The sequence below is a fragment of the Bactrocera dorsalis genome, chromosome 3 (assembly GCF_023373825.1).
Source record: "Bactrocera dorsalis isolate Fly_Bdor chromosome 3, ASM2337382v1, whole genome shotgun sequence".
In the NCBI taxonomy this organism is placed as follows: Eukaryota; Metazoa; Arthropoda; class Insecta; order Diptera; family Tephritidae; genus Bactrocera; species Bactrocera dorsalis.
The window spans coordinates 84,181,478-84,206,596 of record NC_064305.1 but is presented as its reverse complement, the minus strand read 5'-3'; the positions used below and the strand labels follow the sequence as shown (position 1 = coordinate 84,206,596).

Here is a 25,119-nt window from a genome sequence, read left to right as displayed (position 1 = left end):
ATAATTTTTTCTATACTCTCACACATACCAGTGTAAATCAATATATTAATGACATATAATGTATGTGTGTGTGTGTGCGTATAAGATCAAAAAGTGTGTCAAATTGATAAGCACATGAGCAAATGCATGTCATTAAGAGTGTAGGCACATATTTCAAAGGCTATTTCGCTTGAAGGCTGTGCGAAGCATTGTGTGTGTCACAAAGCATATAATAACAATGTAAGTAGATGAAGAGCATAGAGATAAAAGTAAAATACATGCAGCGCGTAATATGTGTGTAACACGTAATTTAGTCTTCGTTGCGCCTGTAAGTATGCTATAAATTTTTATATTCTGCAGCACTGATTGGTCTAGTCGAAGTCTGGAGGGATTTTTTGATTCATTTGTGTGAAGAATACAGCTATTTGCTTTGCTGATGCTGTGAGGATGAAGACTTGTAAGTGTAGCGTACGTGCGTTCATGAGCTTTGATGGTGTAAGTGATACGGCGGCTATCATATTTAAGATATTTAAAAGTGGTCTTTAAGTGATGCCAAAAGCGCCGTGGTGTAAGATTATAAGCAATAGATTGTTTCATTACTTAATAAAAGTGATGGTAATAATTACTTCATGTGATTTGATCAGCTAAGCAAGCTGTTGCGGCATTTTTAGATCTCTTTACGCAGCATTGACAATAAGGAGCTAAGAAATAACTGATTTTACATTTAAACTACATTTTTTTTTTTTTTAATTTAGTAATCCCGAAAATTTTAACTAAAATATTTTTCAAATTTCAAATCCCAAATACTGGATTGAAAAGTTAAAAATTAATTTTTAATTCAAATACCGGATTGAAACACTAGGAAAATAATTTATTGTAAAAAAATTTTGAATATAAATTTTTTTGAGTTTTCATACTTATAAATTAGTATTATTGTTGTTTTTTCTTAAATCCGAAAAATTTTCTGTCACACTAGTTTTGAAATTCGAAGGGAAAATCAATTTTTGTTCCAAAAAAAAATTAAATTTTTGTCCCAAAATTTTTTAATTAAATAAAAAAAAATAATTTTTGTTCACAAAAAAAAATTAAATTGTTTTTCCCAAAGAAATTCGCCGCCTGTCTCTAAATAACACACAAATGCAAATATCCACTTGTATAGCTACCTTAAATCATAATTTACCTTCATCCTTGCCAAGCGAAATCTTCGCTACCGTCCATAAATAAATATGGATTACGTATACGCCATGTCAACGGCAGACTCAATCAACAAGTAATTGCCAGCTTAGCGCTTTGCTCATTTTTCCGCTTTTAGACTTTGAGTCTTTCAACACACACACGCACATTCATATGCGCATACTTTGTGCATTTATGTAAATAAGCTAATTTCGCTTCTTCACCTTTCTCCTTTGCAGGTTCACCGTTTTGGTGTCTCTTTGACATTGTGCCAATTAAGAACGAGAAACGGGATGTGGTGCTCTTTTTGGCATCACACAAGGATATTACACATACAAAGATGTTGGAGATGAATGTAAATGAAGAATGTGATAGCGGTAAGTTGACAAAGTGAAATATGAGTGTCGGTGTTTACGTAGAAAATTTAGAAATATGTTAACATGTTAATGCTTTGATTTAATTAGGGATATGACTTTTACACAATTTAAGCGATTAATATTAAGTTAAGTATTATTGGCTTAATATTTTTTCGCAGAAATGTTTTTCTATGAACTTTAATAGGTACTTTGATTAAACCTTCTTTGTTTTGTGAAAGAAGTCATATCTCTTTGCTACATTTATAAAACCACAATGTCCCCAACTTACGCAATTTCAAACTATAATTAAATGCTTTTGTAATTAAACGCTAATGAGGGGCAATTTAAAGTAATTTTTTTAGCTACTCTTTGAGGCTATATTTTACTAATGACTCTCTGCAGAAATTATGTTCTTATGTCCATTTTTATAACTGAATGCTTGGAATTTAGGATTTTAAATTCTTTAAAGAATTTCGAAGCCATATGTAAGCAAGTACATACATATCTTTGGATATCAAAAAATATAAATAATTTGGCTTTTTAAGTAGAAAACAAGTCAGTAGGCCGTAATATTTCTCTCAGTGTCTTCACATAGATTTTGTTTGAGTCATGAATTTTAAAATTGCTTTCCTTCTTAATGATTTTTAAATCAAAAGTTTGGTATTTTATATATATTGGGTCTACCAGGTTGTTCAATAAGTTTTGTCGCCTGATAAGAAAAACTCAATTTTGTGATTCAAAATATACTATATTGTATTATTCAGCATAATCTCGCTGAATATTAATTCACTTGCCTGAGGATCGATCCTCCAATGTGGATCCCATACCTGAATTGAGGATCTAAAAGGTCTGCAAAACACGCTTCAACAGCCGTTTTGGCTTCATCATTTGATAAAAACGCTTGCCACGCATACACTTTTTGAGCTCTGGAAACAAATGAAAGTCGCTGGAAGCCAAATCTGGTAAATATGATGGATGTTTCAACAATTCGAATTTTAATTCATGGACTTAAGCCAATGTTAAAATGCTCTTGTGACACGTTCCATTATCCTGATGAAAAAGAATTTTTTTCCGGGTCTTTTTTCACGATTTTTTCCCTCCAAAAGGTTGCAGTAATATGCAGAATTAATTGCTTTACCAGTTTGCAAGTAATCTACGAACAAAATTCCTCTCGCATCCAAATAAACTGATGCCATAACCTTTTGGCTATGATTTCTGATGTTGATGCGCTTTTTTGACGTCCTTCACGTGAACGTCTTCAAAGCTTATACCACCACGTTTAAATTCAGCAACTCATCTTTATACTGTTCTAATTGTGGGTCATCACTATACACCTTTAAGATTCGTTCGTGAATTTCTTTTGGTGTTACAGCTTCCAAAAATAAAAGTTTTTTCACGCCACTATATTCAATTCTATCCATTGTAAAAAAATATTGTCACACTGCGACACTAAATGGATTCCATCCCAAAAGAACTGCGTCAAGGCGGGCGAGAACGCATCGAGGCAATTCTTAATACTCTGTTTTGATCTGATAGCAGTGAGTGCTTCCTCAATCGACCACAACAAATGGTAGTCCTAAAGGGCAAGATCTGAATCATAAGGTGGGTTAAGCAAAATTTCCCAACCACTGAAAAAATTTCAGACTTTTTTGTGCAACTAATTGCTCCAGTTCGATTAATAGTAGTCAGTAGCATTCCCCATTAATGGCTGCACTCGGTTTGAAGAGATACTTGTAATAATACATCATACTTCTATATAACACTAAATACAGAGCATTGGTTTCATGGGCGAATTCAGATTTGATTTGGCTGGTTGGTCAGGTTTCACATATGATTTTCTGGGTGGACATAAGTTAATACATTTTCATCAGCAACCTCAAACCGCTCTAAAACCGCTTTTTTTGTAGCGTTCGAGCACAATTTCTGACAAGCCAAATTGTCTTTCATTAACTATGGGCTTCAATTAATAAGGCTTTCCATGCTTTTGAAAGAATCAGTCTCCTTTTAAACTTTTTTGTAAGCCTGCTTGAGTGACACCCAAAGATTCTCCGTGCTCTTTATTTATTTGGCAACATTTAATGCTTTTAGTTCCTCGTCTCCAAACTTTATTAGAACAATGAAGTAATAATCAAGTCCATCACATGTCAAGAATATGGTTATAGCGTTAATGTAGGATTAAATAACTTTGCTCAGTTATTAGCTACTTGTTATGATTAAAAAAATCAAAAATTTACAAATAGTCGCAAAAAGTCATACTAAAATAGAATTTATTTGCGATCTTCGTGGATTGAAGAAATTATGAAAGCACAATAGTTTGAAATTGCATCAGTATCTACGTAAACATACCCAAACATGCAAGCAAAACCAAAAATAATAAAGTAAAGCTTTTGTACTATATGTGAGCATGAGTATAACAAAGGCTTTTGAAAATCGGCATGTAAACAAAAATCACAGGAGTAAATCGCATGCAATTAAGAAACGGAAAAATTTAAATTTCTTTTTTTGTAGTCGGATATTTTTTTATAAAAATATTTGTGTATTAGCATTACTTACTTTGCGCTTCCCTGCTTTAAAATCTGCCATCGCTACATTAAAAGAAAATTAGCTATTCTCCCTTGTAGCCTGAGCAACAGCTACTTGCCACACGACACTCAAGTACGCGATAATTATAATTTTCCACGAAATGTGCGTTAATCAGCAGCCATTGTTGAACGACTTAAGCTGGAATTTTTGTTCTTTCAACGCATTTTTTGCTTCCCATATTTTTTCACCATTTTTTGCATTTCATTTGCATACTTATTTTCGCGCTTGAATTCGTACCGTTGTACTTCGTGGCTCCATTTCGAGTTTTTACTGCGGCGTCATACTTTTGGCTCGTTACTTCCGGCTCTGACTGCGCTATAAATAACCGCAATCCGAGCATTTTTGTGCGAAATGCCGTTAGCTTCAATAAAATTGCTGCCATTTGCACACTTGCCGGCTGGTGAAAAAATATAATTTTTCTGTTTTTTTTTTTTCGTAAATCTCATTTCCTCATTACTGCCGGTATTATTTGCGATTTGCGCGGCACAGTTAAAGAACACACACATGCGAGTGCCCACGCTGGATTGGCTAACCACATATTTTCTGCTCAGCAACTTAACTGTTGCTATATCTTGTTCTGTTGTATTTTTTTCTTCGATTTTTTTTCTTACTTTTGATACTCTGGAGAGTTTTTGTGTGGGCACAAAGTTGGATTCTTTAATTTGTTTTAATAAATCGGCTTTAAGGATGTGGAGTTAAATTGAATAATTGTTTTATCTGCTTCTTCCCGAGAGTCGCTCAAAAGCTTTCTCTCAGTGTTTTAAGGGTCTATCTGCAAACTCAGACCCGATGAATACTCACCTTACTCAATGTTTTCGACATCACTAAAAGTTTCTATAATCGTCGAACTCACCCAGCTCGTTACCCAATGCTAAGTGGTTTGCAGCGTCGAGATCAGACTTTTAGGTTCTGGTGCTTACCTTAGTGAATCCATCGTTGATCTCCCCGCCACTTTTCGCTAGCGGTTTGCTGGTTTTATTTCTTAGTAGCAGCACAATTTTCATTACGGCATTTGGTCTCAAAGATTTTGCTGCTGGGTTGCAGTTGTACTGGGTCATTGACCTTAAAAAAAGACCATCCTTTGGCCGATCGACTACTTGGAGCTCCACTTTTGGCATTTCCTTTCTTTGGTTACATAACTCTGAGTTGGTTCTGTGTTGTTGCTGGAGCTAGGCTTACCTTCAGAGGCAGGATTTAAGCCAGCCCTTGCACATAAGCCAACCTTTCCTCCTGCCTTAGTGCCTGCTACTTTGGAAATCGTTACGAAAGCTGCTGTTTCCGGGAGATCCGTACTCTTTTAATTCTTTGTTATGTTTATTACATTGCTTCTACTAGTGTAGAGAAAAGTGAGAATATCATATTACGGAGGGCGCGGTATCCGTAAATTTCGTTAAAGACTGGACTTAGCTAGATACTTTCCATCTGCAGCAAGTACGAACTGTTAGCAGTGCGTCCAGAGTATTTTTATAATACTTTGGTATCTCTTGCCAGTCGACAGTTAGGGTGGATTGAACGGAGGAAATTTTGCCGACCAAAAGAATAAAAACCTTTTGATTATTAGAGGTCTTATCCTCTTATCCAAAAGATTTAGCAGCATTAATATTTTACTTAAGCATGATAATGTGTTCAAAACCCTATTAAGTGCGTTTAGCATTAATTGAACTACTTTTATTCGACTTAATTGACTCAATTAAGAATAATGCTTTAGCAAGTATTGATGATTAATTGCTTTGTAAAAATTTCGATTCCTTAGTTTTAATTTGAATTTTGTCAAAGAGTGTTAAACAATTTATTTTAGTTTATAATCTGAGCTCTTCAAGATAATAAAGTGAGTGAATTTAGTCACATCTGGCAACTGAAATCTAATGTAATTGGCTTTTACTCTATTTAGCAGCAAAGAAATCTATCACGCCCAGTGCTTAATTGATCGATGGCTATCTCCCTATCAATTTTCATAATTAAGCCTCACTCTGAGAATTAATATTTTACAGCCGATATAATGTAGACATGTTTTTAATAAATTATTTATCTATCTATTACTGTTTCTCTTATAAATAAATTTTGCTTACTGCATATTAAAATGTTTTGAATTTAATTTCTTGCTGTTAAGCAAATAATTTGCATTTGGATACTTAGTATAATTAATTATTCAAACCAGTTTATTTATTTTAATTTATTCAGTGTTGAGTGTAAATGCATATGTGTATATATGTATTTTTACATATATGTATTCATATATTCTTTGATGTAACAGCACTTGCGTAAGGTCGTCACTTGCATGTTTGTTTTCGCACTCACATATTTTGTGTATATATTTGTTTAATACATATATGGTATGCCGTAGCATTTATGTACGTATGTGCATTGGCTTTTATGTGTGATATCTGATTCTTTGATTGAAATTTGCAGAGGATAAAATTCGTTTGCTTTCACGAAAGCAATTAACTTAAATTGAACTTCTGTACGAACACTGCATAATTATGGAAACGAGGGTTGCTGTAAATGTATGTAGGGGGAGACGAAGAGGAGAAAAATAATTGTCAATTCACAACCTGTCGTAAAGCATCGTAAAATCGTAAAATTATAAATTTTTACACTTGTTTAAAAAAATTGTTGTTGGATTTCATACAAAAATGAGTTTACACATTTACAATTCTCAATGCTATGTTTTCGAATCGTTATAACTTATAACTTTATGAGACTTGTGAATTGCCTAAATATATTATTTCTTGAGAACTAAAATAAGATGTAAATATTCTAAGAACAAGTTCAATACCATAGCATTTATAATTTTATTTTTTATAAATAATTTGCAAAAATGTTGAGTATATAGACTAATGATCAAAAGTGACTCGGACTCGCACATATTTAAACAATTTTTTTCGATTCGGGTTGCTTGCTTGCTTCTTAGTCAAATTTAATCTGAGTACACTGTAATAGTGTGAGTTGTACGCAATAGCTACAGAAGTAACATTTTGAGTTTTCAGTATGATTTCAAGGGGTTTGACGACGTGAAAGCGAGCATTGTTATACAGCAACATCAGTTTTTTGTGCGTTTGAATCATTCCCTGTGCATGTAGCGGCTTTGAAATGACTTCGCGGGTGACTTTCAATGCTGAAGTAGGCTCTTCCTGCGTTTGGCTCAGATCCTCATTGAACTTTGAACGAGTCTTCGAAGGTTTTTGGTTTTCCTTCAAGTGGACGATTAATATCGAAATCACCATCTTTGAGGCGAAGAAACCAATCACGGTACGTTGTTTCACTTGAGGCAGCACTTCCGTAAAATTTCGGAGTTCTCGATATGTTTTGGATGAGAATTTTTTTGACTGAAAGAAAATTAATTAGATTGCGAGAAATTGGATATGTTTGCACAACTAAAAGTGTGTGACATATAAACTGAGTCACGAATGTGGAAACGCTGAGCCTATTTTAATGGCCTAGGTTAAGTTTATTACGGTTTGGGTATATGAAAATCGATCACCACCAACTGCTGGAGCCGTCTATTGACAAAATCAAAATTAATCACCACCAACTGCTGAAGCCATCATTGACAAACACTGGGAATTTACTTGCGCACCTAATATATATTACTTTATGCTGCCTTTTCTGTAGCCCAACAACTTCATGCGCTACCCTCGTAACACCTTGGCCGCATGTAGCAAATATTTACACTCTCTGCGCAACCTTTTGTAAATTTGCCCTTCCAGCTGTTTCTAATATTCTAATGGATTTGCTTTTACTTCACATTCGATTCTTTTTTATTGACAGCAGTTAATTGATTTCTCATATGGTTAATTGCACTTCAACCTTATTTTGTGGATGTAAATATAACACATATTATATAAATATACATATATACGTATATGTACAAGTGGTTTATTTACATTTCTACCTTTCATCTAGTTAATTATAACAATACTATTTGTTTAGTAAAGTAATGTTTGCAATTACCGGAATTCAACAAAAGCTTTAAAGGCAAATAAATATTATGTTCTTAGACTAAATATTGACTTTGAGGTGTTTATTGTTGATTTGTACTCAAATACTGGCTTTCGTAAATAGCAAGTGATGTAGTTCGTAATAATGAAAAGCTAATAAAGGAATTATGGTGAAGAGACAAGAATGTACTCTGGTTAAGGATTTTGAGAGAAAATAAACATTTTCTTCGAACGTAGAACAATCGCGAAGCTTTTAAGAGTTAGATAGTATTCCACTCCGTATTGAATAATTTATTCGCAGATTGTCTCAGATAATATTCTATGCCAGATTTCGTGACAATATCTTGTCATATAAAGAAATTTTCCTTACAAGGCCTTGATTTTGAACGTTCAGTTTGTATGGCAGCTATATTCAATAGTGCTCCGATCTGAATAATATTTTTGGATGTTGTAGCGCTGACTTCGAAAATAATCTATACCAAATTTTGTAAAGATATCTTGTCAAATTGGAAACTTTTCCATACAAAAACTTTATTTCGGTCATTCAGATTGTATAACAGCTACATGCTTTGGTGGTCAAATATCGGCGATTCCAACAGAAGAGCAGTCTCTTGATGAGAAAAGAGCGCTTGCAAAATTTCAGATCGGTATCGGTAAAACTGAGGGATTAGTTTGGGTATATATGTACTTACAGAAGGACTTCGCCAGCTCCACGCAGCTCTGATTTATGCTGATTATTTACATATAACTATATAAATTCTATGTTCTCTCTTGTTTCCTTAAAAACTACATGGTGAACATGATATACCCTACTCAAGGTATAAAGAACAAACAAACTAAATCTTTCACATATCTTTTGACCACCCGCTCAGCCTTGTTGCTGCCAAATTATTATTTCTAAATAATTTATGTTTAATCAGTATACCATTTATAAACTTAAAGTAATCGCAAAAACTGCTAAAACCCTTGTCAACACATAATAGCACGTGACACATCTCATTAAATTATGTACACCATGTTCCGTTCCGAACAATAGCTTCATAAAGAAAACCCAAAGAACGGTACAGCGCGTGTGAACCCTCATCAATATGCTGCTCAATTATGCGCCAGCACACATATGGCCACTTCCTCAATTATGCAGGCAATCGCACACATATTCCACCTTTCGGCGAATTCAACACAAGCCATGTTACGTATACGCCCGGGCACATCAAGCGGATTAGTGCAGTAGATGCTGACGATGAGCGATTGTTTTGATAAGACCGGTGATGGATGTGGCAACTGAACGAAATGCGATTTAACGGCATTGCCAAAATACCGTTGCGTGCGTACACAGAGCGGATATGTGGCGAAGAGTGCTGCCACTGAATGCACGATGCACGTGTACGCCTAACCAGCACCCACGGAGGCACTGACAAGGCCATTTACCGATTGAGATGCATTTAATTCGCTGCTGGTTACTTGACTGATGGTGTGGTCAGTGAGTGAATTTCGTTGGCTAAGCTGATTTCTCACGGTTTTCGGGGCGAATAGTTGCAAGAATTTTGATTGAAATTTTTGTTTTGTAATTTTTGATAAATATACAATATATACACCATATGATGTACTACAGTATAGTATATATAAAAATTACACCTTAGCGCACTAACTGTGTATTTAACCTTATTTTGATGACCGCCAATAAAATGCTCAATCGAATTTAAAGCACCATCTGAGTAAAATCCTAACCGCAATAATGGCGAATCAGCTTATTAACCAGCAGGTGAAATGTACCAAATATATTACCAACGGTTCAGTGGGCTCTATTTAGCCGCTTAAGCAAGACCAGGAGAAACAAAAACAACAAACACTAAATCAAAATCGACCAGCATGCCACCCGCAGCTTAAAGTCAACTAAACTCAAATAAATTTATATCACAAAAGAGAGAAAGTATTTACGGTCGGGCATTGACTGGCTGACCGTATGCCAGCCACTGTGTGTCATACCTGTGTGCACATGAAAAAATAAATCTGTTTTATAACTTGTGCTTTACCGCTGCTGTGGCGCAGCTGTGGTTGCTGTCATCGACCGCAAGCAATCAGCTGGAGCAGCCGACAGCCGCAGAGCGGTATTTGGCGGCTTGTGGCTTGCATTTAACTTTACGTTATTTACGTTGAACTTGGCAAGCATTTTGGCTAAAGCAGGCAATAAAAGATGCATGAGTGTTTGTCTCATATTTACTGGGGGAAAAGTTGTAAATATTTATTTTGTAAAATATTGAGACAAAAATGCGCTCGCATGCGAGTAAGAGAAATAATAAAACAAATATTCTCAAAATAATGTAAAAATGTCAGAATTTAAATTTTTACTGTCGAGTGCTTGCATAAATTCATCTGCATATTATATACTATATATATTTTTGTCTTTTAGTAAGATATTTATAGCTTTTTGTGTGTGCATTGTGTTGGTGATATATTTATATTCGTTTCAATGGATTTTATTTACATTTATATTTTGATATATTTTTGGCATTTCTATTGTTCTTCCTCTTGCGCAAGCTGCCGTTGCTCGCTAGTTAGACGTGGTTGATGTATTATTCATTCTTATTCCCTGCAGAAATTTGTGCATTTGGGGGTGTTTGTGATATATGCAGATACCATAAATGTCTCTTTTGATCTTCGGTTTTGTTTTGACTATCTTTCGGTATTTCCGCTTGATTGATTGAATTAAATTTGAAACCATACAATTGACACTGCGATTGAGTTTGTGGCTTTAACTGGATTTTAAACAGAGAAAGAATTTTCGAAATGAACATTTTCTGCATTGAAGGAAATAAAGAATATTTTAAGTTTCTGGGAAAAGCAATAAAATATTAGAAGGTGTGAGGTAACTGATTCAATACAAATATTTATTGCTGACTGTTGATTGCTTTTTCAAAACTAAATTTCGCTTTAAGAGAAAATTAAACGATGTTTTCAAAAATAATTATTGTAGGAAATATTTTATAATAAGGTATATTTTGAGTAAATAATGTTACTTAACTTGTCACCAATGCACAATTACTTCCAGTTCTGGATTTGATGTTCATTTGGTATAAGGTGTTCCTACATCATCTTAAAAATGAATATCTAGCGGCAATAAAAATGTCACAACTGTGACGAGGTAGAACCAAAAATGTTTTGGCTGGTGTTAAATGTATTAAAAATTTCCTAAAGTAGGCAACTTGAATAAATATAATTGATTTGGATCACAATATATGAAAGTAGGAAACTCAGAAACCAACCCTAGAGCAGGTGCTAGTTTTGTAACAACATATGGAAAAACTGAATAACTAAACTGAAATTTTTTCAATTGTAAATAACTGTAATGGATGTATATTTGCCATTGTTTTACCAGCAGACAATATTTTTTTTTTTACTCTCGACAAATGCTTCGGAATTGGGAGTCGCTGCTAGGACCCAAAAAAGGCACCAATTACATTGCGTATATTCAAAATTCAGCATTCTTTTCTTATCTTTTTAAAAAAAATTTTGCTTGCATCATTTGTGTTCAGTTTGTATGACAACTATATACTATAGCAATCCGATCTGAACAATTTCTTCGGAGATTACATTGCTGGCTTAAGGACTAATCTATGCCAAATTTCGTGAAGATAGCACGTTAAAGACGAAAGTTTTCCATACAAGCCCTTGACTCCGATCGCTCAGTTTGTATGGTAGCTATATGCTATAGTTAACCGATCTGAACAATTTTCTCGGAGATTACATTTTTGCCCTAGAAAATAATCTTCACCAAATTTGGTGAAGATACATTGTCAAATGTGAAAGCTTTCCATATAAGAACTTGATTCCGATCGTTCAGTTTATATGGCAGCTATATGTTATAGTGGTCCGATATCGGCCGTTCCGACAGATGAGCAGCTTCTTGAAGAGAAAATGACGTTTGCAAAATTTCAAAAGGATATCTTAAAAACTGAGGGACTAGTTCGTATATATACAGACAGACAGACGGACGGACGGACGGACGGACGGACGGACGGACAGACAGACGGACATGGCTAAATCGACTCAGCTTGACATACTGATCATTTATATATATACTTTATAGGGTCTCCGACTCTTCTGGGTGTTACAAACTTCGAGACAAACTTAATATACCCTGTTCAGGGTATAAAAATTTTCAAGAAGTAAATGTAATGAAGACTTTGTTATTATCTGAGAATAATGAAATAATAGCATAAAATTTGTTATTGGAATAGTATCTATGAACTTGAAGTAGCTGCGTTGACAAAAACGTTGCCTACACTTAAGCTATCGAAGTAAAGCAACGTTGCCTACAATTGTGCAGACCAACAATCGGCAACTTTAATATATGTCTTCAGATCAAGTCGGTACTACATATACATATCTGTCCTAAAATTTAACTTAAAAGCATTTATTTAGCATACTATAAACCTTGTTTTTCACTTTGATTAATGGACATTTGTTTTCTATGAATTTTCGGTAAACAAGATAAGAGGATTTTTGTTGATGTATAATAAGGTCATGAGGAAGTTTATAATTGGACACTTTCTTTCGTGAATACAGAACATAAATTATTATATAAATTATCGTATTAAAAACTCATTCATACTTCAATTGAATAAATAATAAGAGACAAAGCAAGTCTCTGAAGAAATACTTATCAATGTGTGTAACCCCACAATTGCTTCCAGCATCGACATCTGCACCCTTAATCCGTAAAGTATGCAACGATTAATTAAATTTGTGCGTTTTCAAAGTAGTAAAATGCCATAAAATTGTAAAAAGGGAGTATGAGTATTTGTAAAAGCCGCAGCCAAATCAGATAATTTATCAAATTGTGCGAAATCGCAGCAATGTAGCTCGCGCTTATGTAATCATTGGAATCATTCAACTGTAAAATCAAATATGTTTTTAACTTGAAACATTCATAAACATTGACGATTACGCTTGAAACGAAGATTAACCTGCATTTAAGAAGATTGCGGAAATAATTGACAGCATAAAGCGCAAAAGCGACGGGAGAGCGCAAATAATTATTATTAAATTCGTATATATGTATGTACAAACACAAATGAACAAATAAGTGAACGTGTAGTTTGTTTTTGTAGTTGTCATTGTACACGCAATATGCTTGTAATGAAGTGGAAAATGCATTATGAGTATGAGCTTGCTCTGCAATATGCATGGATGTATCTGTGTGTGGTTGTTGGTGTTTATGTGCTAGCGAAAAACAACAATTCACGCTCCATTCGCAGCCATAGAAGAGCGTATGTCATTTGTAATTAATTACGACACAACTACCAGTTGTCGGCAATGTTTCAGGAGAATATGGCATTTGCACAGTGTTTTATTAATTATTCAGAAGCACAAATACGCTGGAACACAGATATATATAGACATATACATATACAACTATACTACGCGTGAGTATAATCTTTAATTACTGCGGCAACAAATGCCTACATTCATGTATATGGTATATATATACATATGTTTGTTTTGAAGCATATCGAAGGATTAAAATTTTATTCTGAATTTTATTGAACGATTGAGTTTGATCATGAAGCTACTCGTATTATTATTTTATTGATATTTAAGTGAAGCGAAAATTCAGAGTTTTTCTAAAATAGTAATAATATACTCGTTATATAGCATGTTGTATATTCTTAAGTGATTTGGACATCTTTCATTATAATTTTCTGCAGTGAAATTATTTATAAAAAAATTGATTAAAAATTGTTTAAAAACAAGTAAGAAGGAACTAACAATCTCTGCTTACGAGATCAAATCGCTACTGGTGATATAGTGTAGAGAACGGCATCTTATTTGTCTGCCCGGTCACTTAGGTATAGCCGAGAAGAACTGACTAATATGTTCGCCCGCTCCGCAGTATCGACTTACATGTATGGTAACGTTGCCTACATTTAGGCTGACCAACGATCAGCAATGTTAACATACGTCTTCAGATCATGCTGTATATAAATGTCGTAAAATTTATCTCGTAAGCATTTATTTAGCTTACCACAAACCCTGTTTTTTAGTTTGATTTTGAAATTTTTTTTCTATTAATTTTCGGTAAACAACCCTGCCAACATGGCAGGACCTGAACCTTTCATCGCGGTGGGTCCCAATACCATAAAGGAGCTGCTCAGCAAGGAAGAAAAAGACGTATTGGCAACAAATCCCAAGGCATGCACCATGCTAAGTTACTAGTGGGTGTTTACAACCTCAGCAGGTTTAAATATGTAATCAACCTACCACGGAACAAACTTAGGCATTCGAAATATACTGGAGACTGTAAGCTCAAGCTGAACTTATATAAAGAGAGCACAGATTTTTGTGCGAATTGTCGATTCTGTGACAGGGATATGCTGGCGTTAAGTGGGTCATCTGTGTTTAGGAGAGGGCACAATAGACCTTAGGTGGCAATACAATCCTCATCCATTTATCTTATCTTCTCTTATATCATATATTTTCGATTCTTAATTATATTAAACTATACGCCCTTTTAAATTGGCAAATAAGTCCTACATTTTGACCGATATATACGGTATAAAGTCAATCAGAAGTTTGAAAATATTTATATTAGATATATGAGAGCCAAGAGTAATATTGACCCAAATCTATCAAGTTTTGACAAGAGCACACCATTATCGGGAAAAAAATGATTATCATTTTTTATTTTATTTCAATAATATTCCTCACATATTGATTGATATTTTTGGGAAAAAATTATACATACATAGATACATTGTTCAAATTTAACGCTTCAAATCTGCTAAAAAAATTCTTTGAAAGGCTTTTCAAACTAGTCTTGAGAGAATATGTTTTATAATATTTTTTAAAATATTCACAAAAAAATAAATTTTTCGTACCTTTAGAATTTGTGACACTTATTAAATGAATTAAACGTCACTTATTCCTATTTGATTGAGTTAACTCAAAAACACTCCGACAAAAAGGGCACTAAAATATGTATTGAGAATTTCTTACCTTTTTTATTTTGCGCTTCAACTGTAGTCCCTGCGCTGCAAGTAAACAACACAAATCATTGCTTGCTTTGTATTTTGATATTTGATTTAAGCCCTTCACCAACAGCAATTCACGGGTTCAAAGCCACTGCCGCGGGCATATTACAAATACACTTGCACATGCACAGACACACACATACACATATACTGCGCTCGATTACAAAATACTTTCTACGCAAATTAGCATACTGACTTGTCTGCGCCGATAGACAAAATAACGAAAAAAAAGTTAATTTTCTTAAGACACTCAGCCTGCAACCCAAAGGGTTTTCGCCCAAACTCTTAAGGCCGCAAATTGTTTGAATTAAAATCCAATTTGTTTGCATACAAACAACTTATCAGGCCTTTAAAGAAATTGCTGCCATGAAAATGACCTCTGTATTTTGGACAATTGTGAAAAACTCAACGAAAGGGCTAAGGTAATCTGTGGGTCTTATTTGTTACCAACGCCTTGGGCGGGTTGCCTTCTTCGTTAATTTTGTATGAAGGTCTTTATTCATGTTGGTCGCGAAATTCCTTTGCAATCAAGGCAGACAATTTTAATTTATTGCAGGGCACAGATCTGTTATGATGATTAATTCGCGGCATAGAATTACAAATATTACAAAAACAAAGCCGTTAAATATGGTGTTAGGTGCGGATGATTTTTTTGATAATAATGTTTACAATTCTTTATTGTGTTACGTTTTGATTCATCTCGCGTGGCTTTGTGTAATTAATCATTAAAGTTTGTCCTAACCCGATTTTGTGAGCATTTTTCTGTTTTTGGGGTACAATACGAACAAGATTGTTATTTTGAGCAAACGTATTTCGAAGAGAAAGAATGCGATATACTTGTAGTTGTGAGTAAATGTGGTAGCTGAAAGCTAAAGTCTGAAAAATGGAATCACAGATTGATTTGTTAGAAAATTTTATTTTCCAACAAGAGAGACATAAATGATTTTTGTAAAAAATAATGATTTATTTAGTACAAAATTGCTTTTAAATTCATTTTAAGCTATCTGATTACGCCACTTTATCGTGATATGGTAATTAAAACCGAGTACTTCATTGAATATGTGACAATGCCATGTGTTTTAGGCGATCGAATAGGGAAGTGATGTGAACCTATATATTGTATATTAACGTCTCCATTCCAAATGAGAAACTCACCCCTTGCCAGTAAAAGCTTTGGATCCATATTATCGCTAACAAGCCACTGCTGACCGAGAATATGGTCCTTTTACCAGCTAAGACTGTTGTCTAAGTGGCGTCTTGGGAGTTCACTGGCGGCTCAAACACCAAGAACTGGTGCGATGGTTCTATCAGTGATACAAGAATGCTTGAGGGGATGGTGTAAAATTAGGGTAACGGAAGTAGAACCACCCTTATTTAGGTTAAATTTCATATCTCGAGACTTCCTCGACCGATCGCAATGCAAACATTGCTGCCGTTCAGGCGAGTATTTCTAAAGATCGCAGTTTGTCGATTCCAAGACGTTTTCAAAGATTGAGTCTGTCTCAAATCACAACCAGGCAGATTTTGAGAAAGGATTTGGGCTTGCATCTATTATTCTCACTCAAGAACCGAAGCCATTTGCTGATTTTGTCTTGTGAAAACTTGAAAACGTGAAGATATTTTCTCCAATGAGGCTCACTTTCATCTGAGTAGTACGGTAAAAAAAAAAAAATAGCTGTCGATTTATTACATTCATCTAAATTGGCAGTTTGGTAAAGTGTTTGGTTGGTACCTCTCTCGCAATGAAGCTGGTTACTATCAATGGAGAGTGGAATAGATCGATGTTGAAATTGACTTCGACAACATCTAGTTCCAACAAGACGAAGCTGCGTACCACATAGCACGAGTAACAACCCAATTATTGAGAAAAAGGTTTGGAGATGCGATTATTTCAAGAAATTGTGACATTGACTAGCCTCTAAGAAGACTACTTCTAGTAGGGTAATTTGAAGTCCTTAGCAATAAACAAAAATCTCTAGCTTTGGAAAACATTGTTGAACGTGCTATTCATGACACACGACTTAGTTTAGTAGAAAAAGTACTCCAAAATTACGTTAATCGAGTTCGTTCTTACAACACAAGTTGTGGAGGCCATTTGAATGATGAAATATTTTGATCTTAATATTATTTTTGGTTCATTTGTGGCTTTCTAAGACTCATGTTTAAGCACTTGTTTCAAGTTCAATAATTTTAGCTGGAATTATGCTAAAGTTAGGGCGTAAGAATTATAACTAACGGGTGATTTTTTTGAGGTTAGGATTTTCATGCATTAGTATTTGACAGATCACGTGGGATTTCAGACATGGTGTCAAAGAGAAAGATGCTCAGTATGCTTTGACATTTCATCATGAATAGACTTACTAACGAGCAACGCTTGCAAATCATTGAATTTTATTACCAAAATCAGTGTTCGGTTCGAAATGTGTTTCGCGCTTTACGTCCGACAAATTTTGTTCAGCGATGAGGCTCATTTCTGGTTGAATGGCTACGTAAATAAGCAAAATTGCCGCATTTGGGGTGAAGAGCAACCAGAAGCCGTTCAAGAACTGCCCATGCATCCCGAAAAATGCACTGTTTGGTGTGGTTTGTACGCTGGTGGAATCATTGGACCGTATTTTTTCAAAGATGCTGTTGGACGCAACGTTACGGTGAATGGCGATCGCTATCGTTCGATGCTAACAAACTTTTTGTTGCCAAAAATGGAAGAACTGAACTTGGTTGACATGTGGTTTCAACAAGATGGCGCTACATGCCACACAGCTCGCGATTCTATGGCCATTTTGAGGGAAAACTTCGGACAACAATTCATCTCAAGAAATGGACCCGTAAGTTGGCCACCAAAAAGTAAATGTCATGAACCAATCTAACGTTTCAAATAAAGAACCGATGAGATTTTGCAAATTTTATGCGTTTTTTTTTTTAAAAAAGTTATCAAGCTCTTAAAAAATCACCCTTTAGTTTTAAAACAAATTTAAGTTTATTGATCCAAAAATTTGTACACCTTTTAACTGTATTTTAAAACTTAGTATTAGCAAAAATATTTATTTGGAAAGAACTAAAGCTGATCTCCAGGAACACCTCTGAATGGAGACAAATATTGAAGGCAAGAAAAAAAAGATTAAAAATTGAGACTTATTTATATCTTCAGCAAAGTATATTAACCTTTCCAAAAAAGTTTGTAATATCCAGAAGGAAACATCTGATCCATATCCAATTCTACAACATAGCTCTTTTATTACTGCTATTAGTGGCATTTAAAATTGCAACTTGCTGAACATTTAATAAAAACTAAAATAAAGCTGTTTGGGCAGCGGCCGTGCACGTCGGTAAAGTAGTTTAGGAAGTTTGTAGCAAAAAGAGAAAAAAGCGCAAAAAGTGTGCGAAACGCGTTAAGTGCAAAACAGCAAACCGCTTAAAAGTCGCTGGGCTATGAAAACGTCCTCGCCGAACAACAAAGGCAGGAAAGGCAGAGCAGCACGCCTGTGTAGCGCGTGGGAAAGTGCTTTGTAAAATTTTAATATTTGCTTATAAAATGAGAAAAGTTTCGCTGCAGTAATGAAAATGCAAAGGCAAAATGTGCTGTTTAACGCTTTGGCAACTCGCTGCATTTCAATGCGTACAAGTAAATATTATATTAAAATTAAATAAAAAAAAAATTAAAAATAAAAATAAAAATTAAAATAAAAGCTGAAAAAAGAAAAAGGTAAAAAAAAACAAAAACGGAAAAAAAGAAGAATAAACATTTAAAAAATTTTTTAAAACTAAAAAAGTTGAGGAAAGTGAACAACTTGCTAGCAAGCAATATATGAAAATGTTTTTATACATATGTATATGGGTCTACATATGGGTCTATGGATATTTAAGTGTTTGTAGCCTTACTTATATTTATATATATATATATATGTAGTTATGTATGCATGCCTGTTTTGTAACAAAGTTCTCAGCCACTAATGACTGCACTCTGGCATGAAGTAAATTTCCACGAAAGTAGTTTTAGTTTTAGTTCAAATTATTTACATATTCAAGTAGTTTGCCTTGTGGGTGTGGCATGAAAAGTTTACAGTAAAAAAAAAATAATATTAAAAGTGATTACACATTAAGTGCACAAATTACAGCTTTCACTACAAAACCAAAAAAATAAATAAAAATATAAAACAAAAAGTGAACTAAATCCAAAACACTTAATTATCGTACTTTCCCACACAACCTTATAAATGCTTACACGTGCACCAATACACATTTAAATTAGCGTATATGTCAATAAAGTTATAAATATCATAAGAAGAAACCATTAATAATCCTCACCTTTGTTTATCCATTCTTTTTTCTCTTTTTCTCTTTCTCTTGTTCGCGCTTTTGTGCTCTGCTGTAAAATCCCGCGCACTTTGCTACACATTTTTGCACTTCTCTCACCTATCTCACTCTCTCACCTGTCTTACTCTCTCACTTGTCATTTTCGTGCTCTTTTGGCATTTTTATTTTGTTTTTTCTCTTTTTCACCTTTATCTCTCATTTGCGTTTGCATTGCATTTGTTTGTGCAACGAAAAAAACAATAATTCCGAAAAATGTGCTCTTCGCCCCCTTTATCTTCACTTATCGCTTTTCCTTCTGTTCGCAATTTTTTTGTTTACGCTGCAAAGTTTTTGCCCTTACAGCTGCTTTGCTGGGCGCGCGTTTTCGTGCCGGTTCCAATGCTGGCATGCTGGGTTTGGGCGGCTTGCCGGGTCTAGGCGGTCCGCCGACATCGGAGGCGGATGCTGACGGCATGGAGGGCAATAATCTGGATGTACCTGCTGGCTGTAATATGGGACGGCGACGTAGTCGCGCGGTGCTCTATCAACTATCCGGCCACTACAAGCCGGAGAAGGTGAAGACGAAATTGAAATTAGGAAATGTGAGTAGTCAACTTTATATAATCTATTATGAACTAATTTAAGCTTTATTATATATATGATTGGAAGTAAAATAAAGTGCTAAATATTTCGGTTAAAGCAATTTTTCTTTTTAGACAAGCTTTTGAAAATCCAAATCTTTAACTCTATACGCCTATAGCACAAGATAAATAAGTGTTGTTGTAAGATATTGCACGAAATTTTGTTTTTGAGGTTTTCGCGTTAGTTATCGACCGTATAAATCCGATGACGTAGAACCAGAAAATAAAAAAAGTCGCTTCGAAGTTAGTGAAATATACATAAATGTTATCTTGACAGGAAGTAGACATTTGAAAACTATTTGTTATAGAAAAGACAGCCCCGGCCTTGTAGCGACTCAAACATCTCAATCCTCCCAGAAAGCAATAAAGCAGACAGTCGAGTGCACATTTTATAAAACATTTTCCTGTACATTTAAGAAAGGCCTTTATTTAAACATCTCTTACAGTAAATAGTACCTGAATCCTAATCTCGTTTGACAGTTGTCAGAAGGTTTTTACCATAGCTATTTAACTTCGAGTTTGGCTGTTTGAAGGCAAGTTAGATGATCATTGGAATAACAGATATATCCCGAGACAGTTTATGACATGACATTATTGGCATAGAAATCGCTTAGGCGGTCACAGCCAAGTTTGCAACAGCCTACCAGACGTTCCTTCTTTTTCGTTGGTTGGCGTTAATTGGAGTTTTCCAACGGAGTGGAGGACTTCCTCTTCGTTTGCTTCCCCCGGCAGGTACTGCGTCGAATACTATCAGATATAAAGTGTTTTCATCCATTCAAGAGACATGAGTCTTTCGCAGAACCTTTCTTTCGAAAACTCATAACGCCGACTCACGCCTATGTTACCATTGCCTTAGTTTGGTCTTTATTCGTGTCGTAAGTGGCCCACATTTCATCACCTGGCTGTTGCAATATCAGGGTCATAAACACTGTTCATATTTTCAGCCGCCTGGCTGGTGTTTTCGTCTTCATTGTTGGATATACCAACTTTTTTTTTGCTTTCATAAATCATTTACATACCTTTAAATAATACTTAGTAAGGGACTCACAAAACTGTTTAGAATTTTCTTAGTTCGAAATCTTATTATTCCAATGACATAAAGCGTAACCCAATCATACTAACTTAACGAGAAGTACGCTTGGTAGGTTGCTTGAAAAGGGAGGCGCATTAGTGCTGGGCCGTAGTCGGCAACATCATCACTAAGCCCTTGTGCTCTCGGGTGGCAACCAATTTAAGCCTTATACACAAACTTCGAGGATTTGGTAAAAACATGATTATTTTCCACCCCATCTGCCTAATGTCTCTTAAGTTAGAGTATTGGGACCTGTGTCTTCAGTTGCTTCTAATACGGCTTAGGGCTGGACATTTGTTGAGATAGTGTTCCAGCTTCCGCATGCACTTTCACCATTTTGCTAAGGTGTGATCTTAAGTGCAGGTAACCTGTAATGACCCCTACAATGTTCCTAAACTTCCTTTATCATTGAAGTGGGAGCTTTAGTTGGTATGTCCACCATCAACAATACCCCAAAGTAACTTTGTGGTATGCTCTGTATTGCTTCCGTTCTAAGACCTGAGGTGTTCCTACAGGGTCGATTGCTTCAAAAAGCCCTTGAAACAGCTGAATTGCCTAGGGAAGCTCAGGGAAATTGTATTTCCAGCGTACCACCGAGCGAGCAAGCTCGTCTGCCTTTTAACTTCCTTCTTTTCCTATATCACCAAATACCCAGTTGAAATTAAGCGAGTTATCTGCTAAAAGTTTATCTGCTGGCATAATCTAACGACTTGAGACTTAATATTTGCGCAACGAATATCCTTAATTGTCGCTTGACTATCCACTACAATATTTATGGTTAGAGCAGAAGCCCTTAGCAACTTCTGTTATGCCCACAATTTTGGACTGAAAGTGCGTATTGTAATTATCTAGCTTGAAGCTGTCTACTGTGAGGACGATAATCAAGCTTCTGCACTATGACATATCACATACACACATATGTCCCACACGCATACTCGCTCGTTTATCATGCCGTTTCTGCCTCTTAATTAAATTCGACAGACATGCGAATAAAACTAATGCCATACAACTGCAATCGTGTGTAAGTCGAGTCATATTACATTCATCCGTTAGCGTTAAATCCCATATCTACCTCACAACGCTCGCGGCTAATAAACGTGAAAAGGTTTGTGTGTGCGTAGGCGCATGTGTGTGTATGTGTGAGACTCTATTCAAATAAACGCACGCAGCATTCTTTTGTGTGCCGTAACAGCCGCCAACACGGTTACACAAATAATTCTCGCATTCAGCTTAAATGTAATTTAATCTCCTTTTTTGCCGCGCGAAATACAACTGCGACTACAACTACAACAACAATTCTAGGGTAGTCACTGCCATTCAAGCAATTAGTACGTTTCTTGAGCTTACCTGCGCTTTGTTGTTTGTACTTTTTCCTCTTTGGCGCAAATTTTAATATCTTTCGCATTTTTTATTGTAAATATTTTTTTTATTTTTTTTGCATTTTTCCGAACAGAATTTATTGCATTCAACGGAGGCGCCTTTTCCCGAATACAAAACGCAATCAATAAAAAAGTCACGCTTCATTCTGCCGCATTACGGTGTTTTCAAGGGTTTTTGGGACTGGATTATATTGGTGTCCACCTTCTATGTGGCCGTTTTGGTGCCGTACAATGCGGCATTCGCGAAAGCTGATCGTCAAACCATGGTGTCGGATGTTATTGTCGAGGCGCTGTTCATCGCAGGTGAGTGGGTGGTGCGGTGAAAGTTTGTAAAATATGCATTTTGGGAGCGTGAAAATATTCTACAAATGTGTGAGAAAGTTGTATGTTCATGTAATTGGTAAGTTTATGAACAATACGAGTAGAGAGATCATAAGTGGACACCTTTTATTGTAGAATTCTGTGAGAAATAGGCGCGTGAAAGTTATTTGTTGATAATTTGAGGTTACTAAAGAAGTTCAAAAGTTATTTAAGTGCATTATTAGTAATTAGCAAGCGTTTCAAAATCTCACAAATACAAATAAACCGAATATAATTCTTTACAAAATGTTACGTATACGCCATGTGGTACCTACTATTAAATGTATTAATAGTTGGGGTTTAAGAGGTAAAAAATTTGATTTAAGAGCATTATTAAGAATTAGCAACTGCGCCAAATTCTCAAAAATAAGTTCTTAAAAAATTCAGTCTTTAAAAAATGTTACGTATACGCCATGTACTACCAACTATTAAATGTTTGTATGAGTATGTATTAGGCGTTTAGGCGACTAAAAATATCTTTGAAATTTAGTGATAAGAAATTTAAATGCTTTTGAAGTATAGACTACTATAGTTAAGCTACAAATAATCTGTTGAGCTCTTATAGCTACTTATGATTCCCAAAAACAAAATATTTTTTTAACATGTTTTTCGGAATATTCTCTAAAGACTTTTATACGATGCTGAAAATTGTTTTAATTTAGTGTAAATGGATTCCAAAATTTTTAAATTTAAATTTTTTCTTTTCTTAACTCTGTCTGTCAGAGTTTGTGAGGAAAAATTCTCTGAAACGGCATGAAATTTTGGCACAATATTCGCCAAAAAAAATATATATATATATAAAAATTTTCATGCTATAATTGATATAATAAGAATTTTGTTACTAATTTCGATTTTTCTGTCACTCTGAAGTGTAAATTTTTCCAAAAACTTTTTTTTTGGAAAGCGCCATTTTGTCAATAATTAGGTATTGACTAGCCTTTCGATCATTATTTTCATATTTATTAACAAAAAGTTTTATTTTACTTTTGGATTTGAGAAAATTTTAAGTGGAAAAATCTTCCTTACTGTCAAACACCTTTTTTCTGAGGTCCTTCTAAAGATAGGTAACGGAATCAAGAAAATCCAAAATTTTCAAATTAATCCCCCCGCATCATTAATGAGCGCTAAATTCAGTAAATGCACCAAATTTTTAATTCATTTGTTAGAAAAATTTAAATAAAATTCACAAAAAATGCATTTTTCCTGACTTCCATGTGGATGAAACCCTTAGCGAAGTCAGTTGCTTGCAACAATAAAAAATTGCCATTACCTCCTCAACAAAAATAAAATTACTTTTATTGTGACGCTGACCAAACTAATCTTCATAACAAATAAAACTCGCAATTCCAGTTTAAAGCTGCTTATAGCAATCAAATCAAATCAAATAAATATGCAGGTTACTCATACGGCACGTTGGTCACTCATACGTACTGCTATAACGCTACTTAAGTGCCACTTTAAACACATATATCGCCATAGAAAATATATAAGTAAGAAAATATGCAAAAATTACCTTGGCCTGGGTCAAGTAAACGCTGACTACACATATTTGTTTTCACCATTTTATTGCAACCCTACAGTCGCGTAGCTGAGTAGTCTGCAGCATTTGATTACATTTACTTAGTCACCGCAGACTGTTAGTCTGTTTGTATATATTTTTATTGAATTTTCATGCCTATTTATTTCTAACGCTTATTTACGACCGCCAGTCAACGGCGGCTTGTGAATATTTTATTATGTGCCAATGTTGAAGTATACATTTGTTGTTGGTTGTGCTTTCTTTGCAGACATTTTATTGAATTTTCGTACAACGTTCGTCTCGAGCAAAGGTGAAGTTGTCTCCGATTCCAAGCTGATTGCGATTAACTATTTGCGCGGCTGGTTTGTTGTCGATTTGCTGGCAGCGCTGCCGTTCGATCATCTCTATGCATCGGATCTATATAATGGCGAGGTGAGTAGTCGACGGGTGTTGAAATGGAAAAGTTAAAGTGAACTTTTTTTTACAACAGCGCAGCAACAAGTTGCACAAATCACTTGTTGGCTTTAAAAGTTTAAGAAATGTGTGCGTTGGACGTGCATAATTGAGTTGTTTGTCGATGTTTTTTTGCTCACGACTTTTTTGCGTAAATCAGCGTTAACTTTTTCATTAATTTGTTAAATATATTTAGAGGTGTGAGTTGTTTACACATTTTTTTGAGACGGCTGTCAGAAAATTACAAATTTATGTTTGTTGTCAAGTGCGGTTAAGATGATGATGAGATAATGGATTTTCGAAAATCAGTGCAAAAATTCTAAGTAATGAAAATTTTTGGAG

General features: G+C 34.9%; 1 protein-coding gene across 6 annotated transcripts in view; it reads left to right on the top strand.

The window, feature by feature from the left end:
* The window catches only part of LOC105227793 (potassium voltage-gated channel subfamily H member 8), a 177,879-nt gene that overhangs the window by 117,206 nt on the left and 35,554 nt on the right, over nucleotides 1–25,119 (top strand). For 4 of the 6 annotated variants that reach the window (XM_049450662.1, XM_049450658.1, XM_049450659.1 and 1 more), the window contains 4 exons: nucleotides 1,392–1,529; nucleotides 19,702–19,955; nucleotides 22,520–22,748; nucleotides 24,593–24,756. In XM_049450662.1, the coding sequence (XP_049306619.1) occupies nucleotides 1,392–1,529; nucleotides 19,702–19,955; nucleotides 22,520–22,748; nucleotides 24,593–24,756 (785 nt within the window). The remainder of the gene's footprint in view (nucleotides 1–1,391; nucleotides 1,530–19,701; nucleotides 19,956–22,519; nucleotides 22,749–24,592; nucleotides 24,757–25,119) is intronic. The other 2 variants (XM_049450660.1, XM_049450661.1) reach the window with 1 other exon arrangement.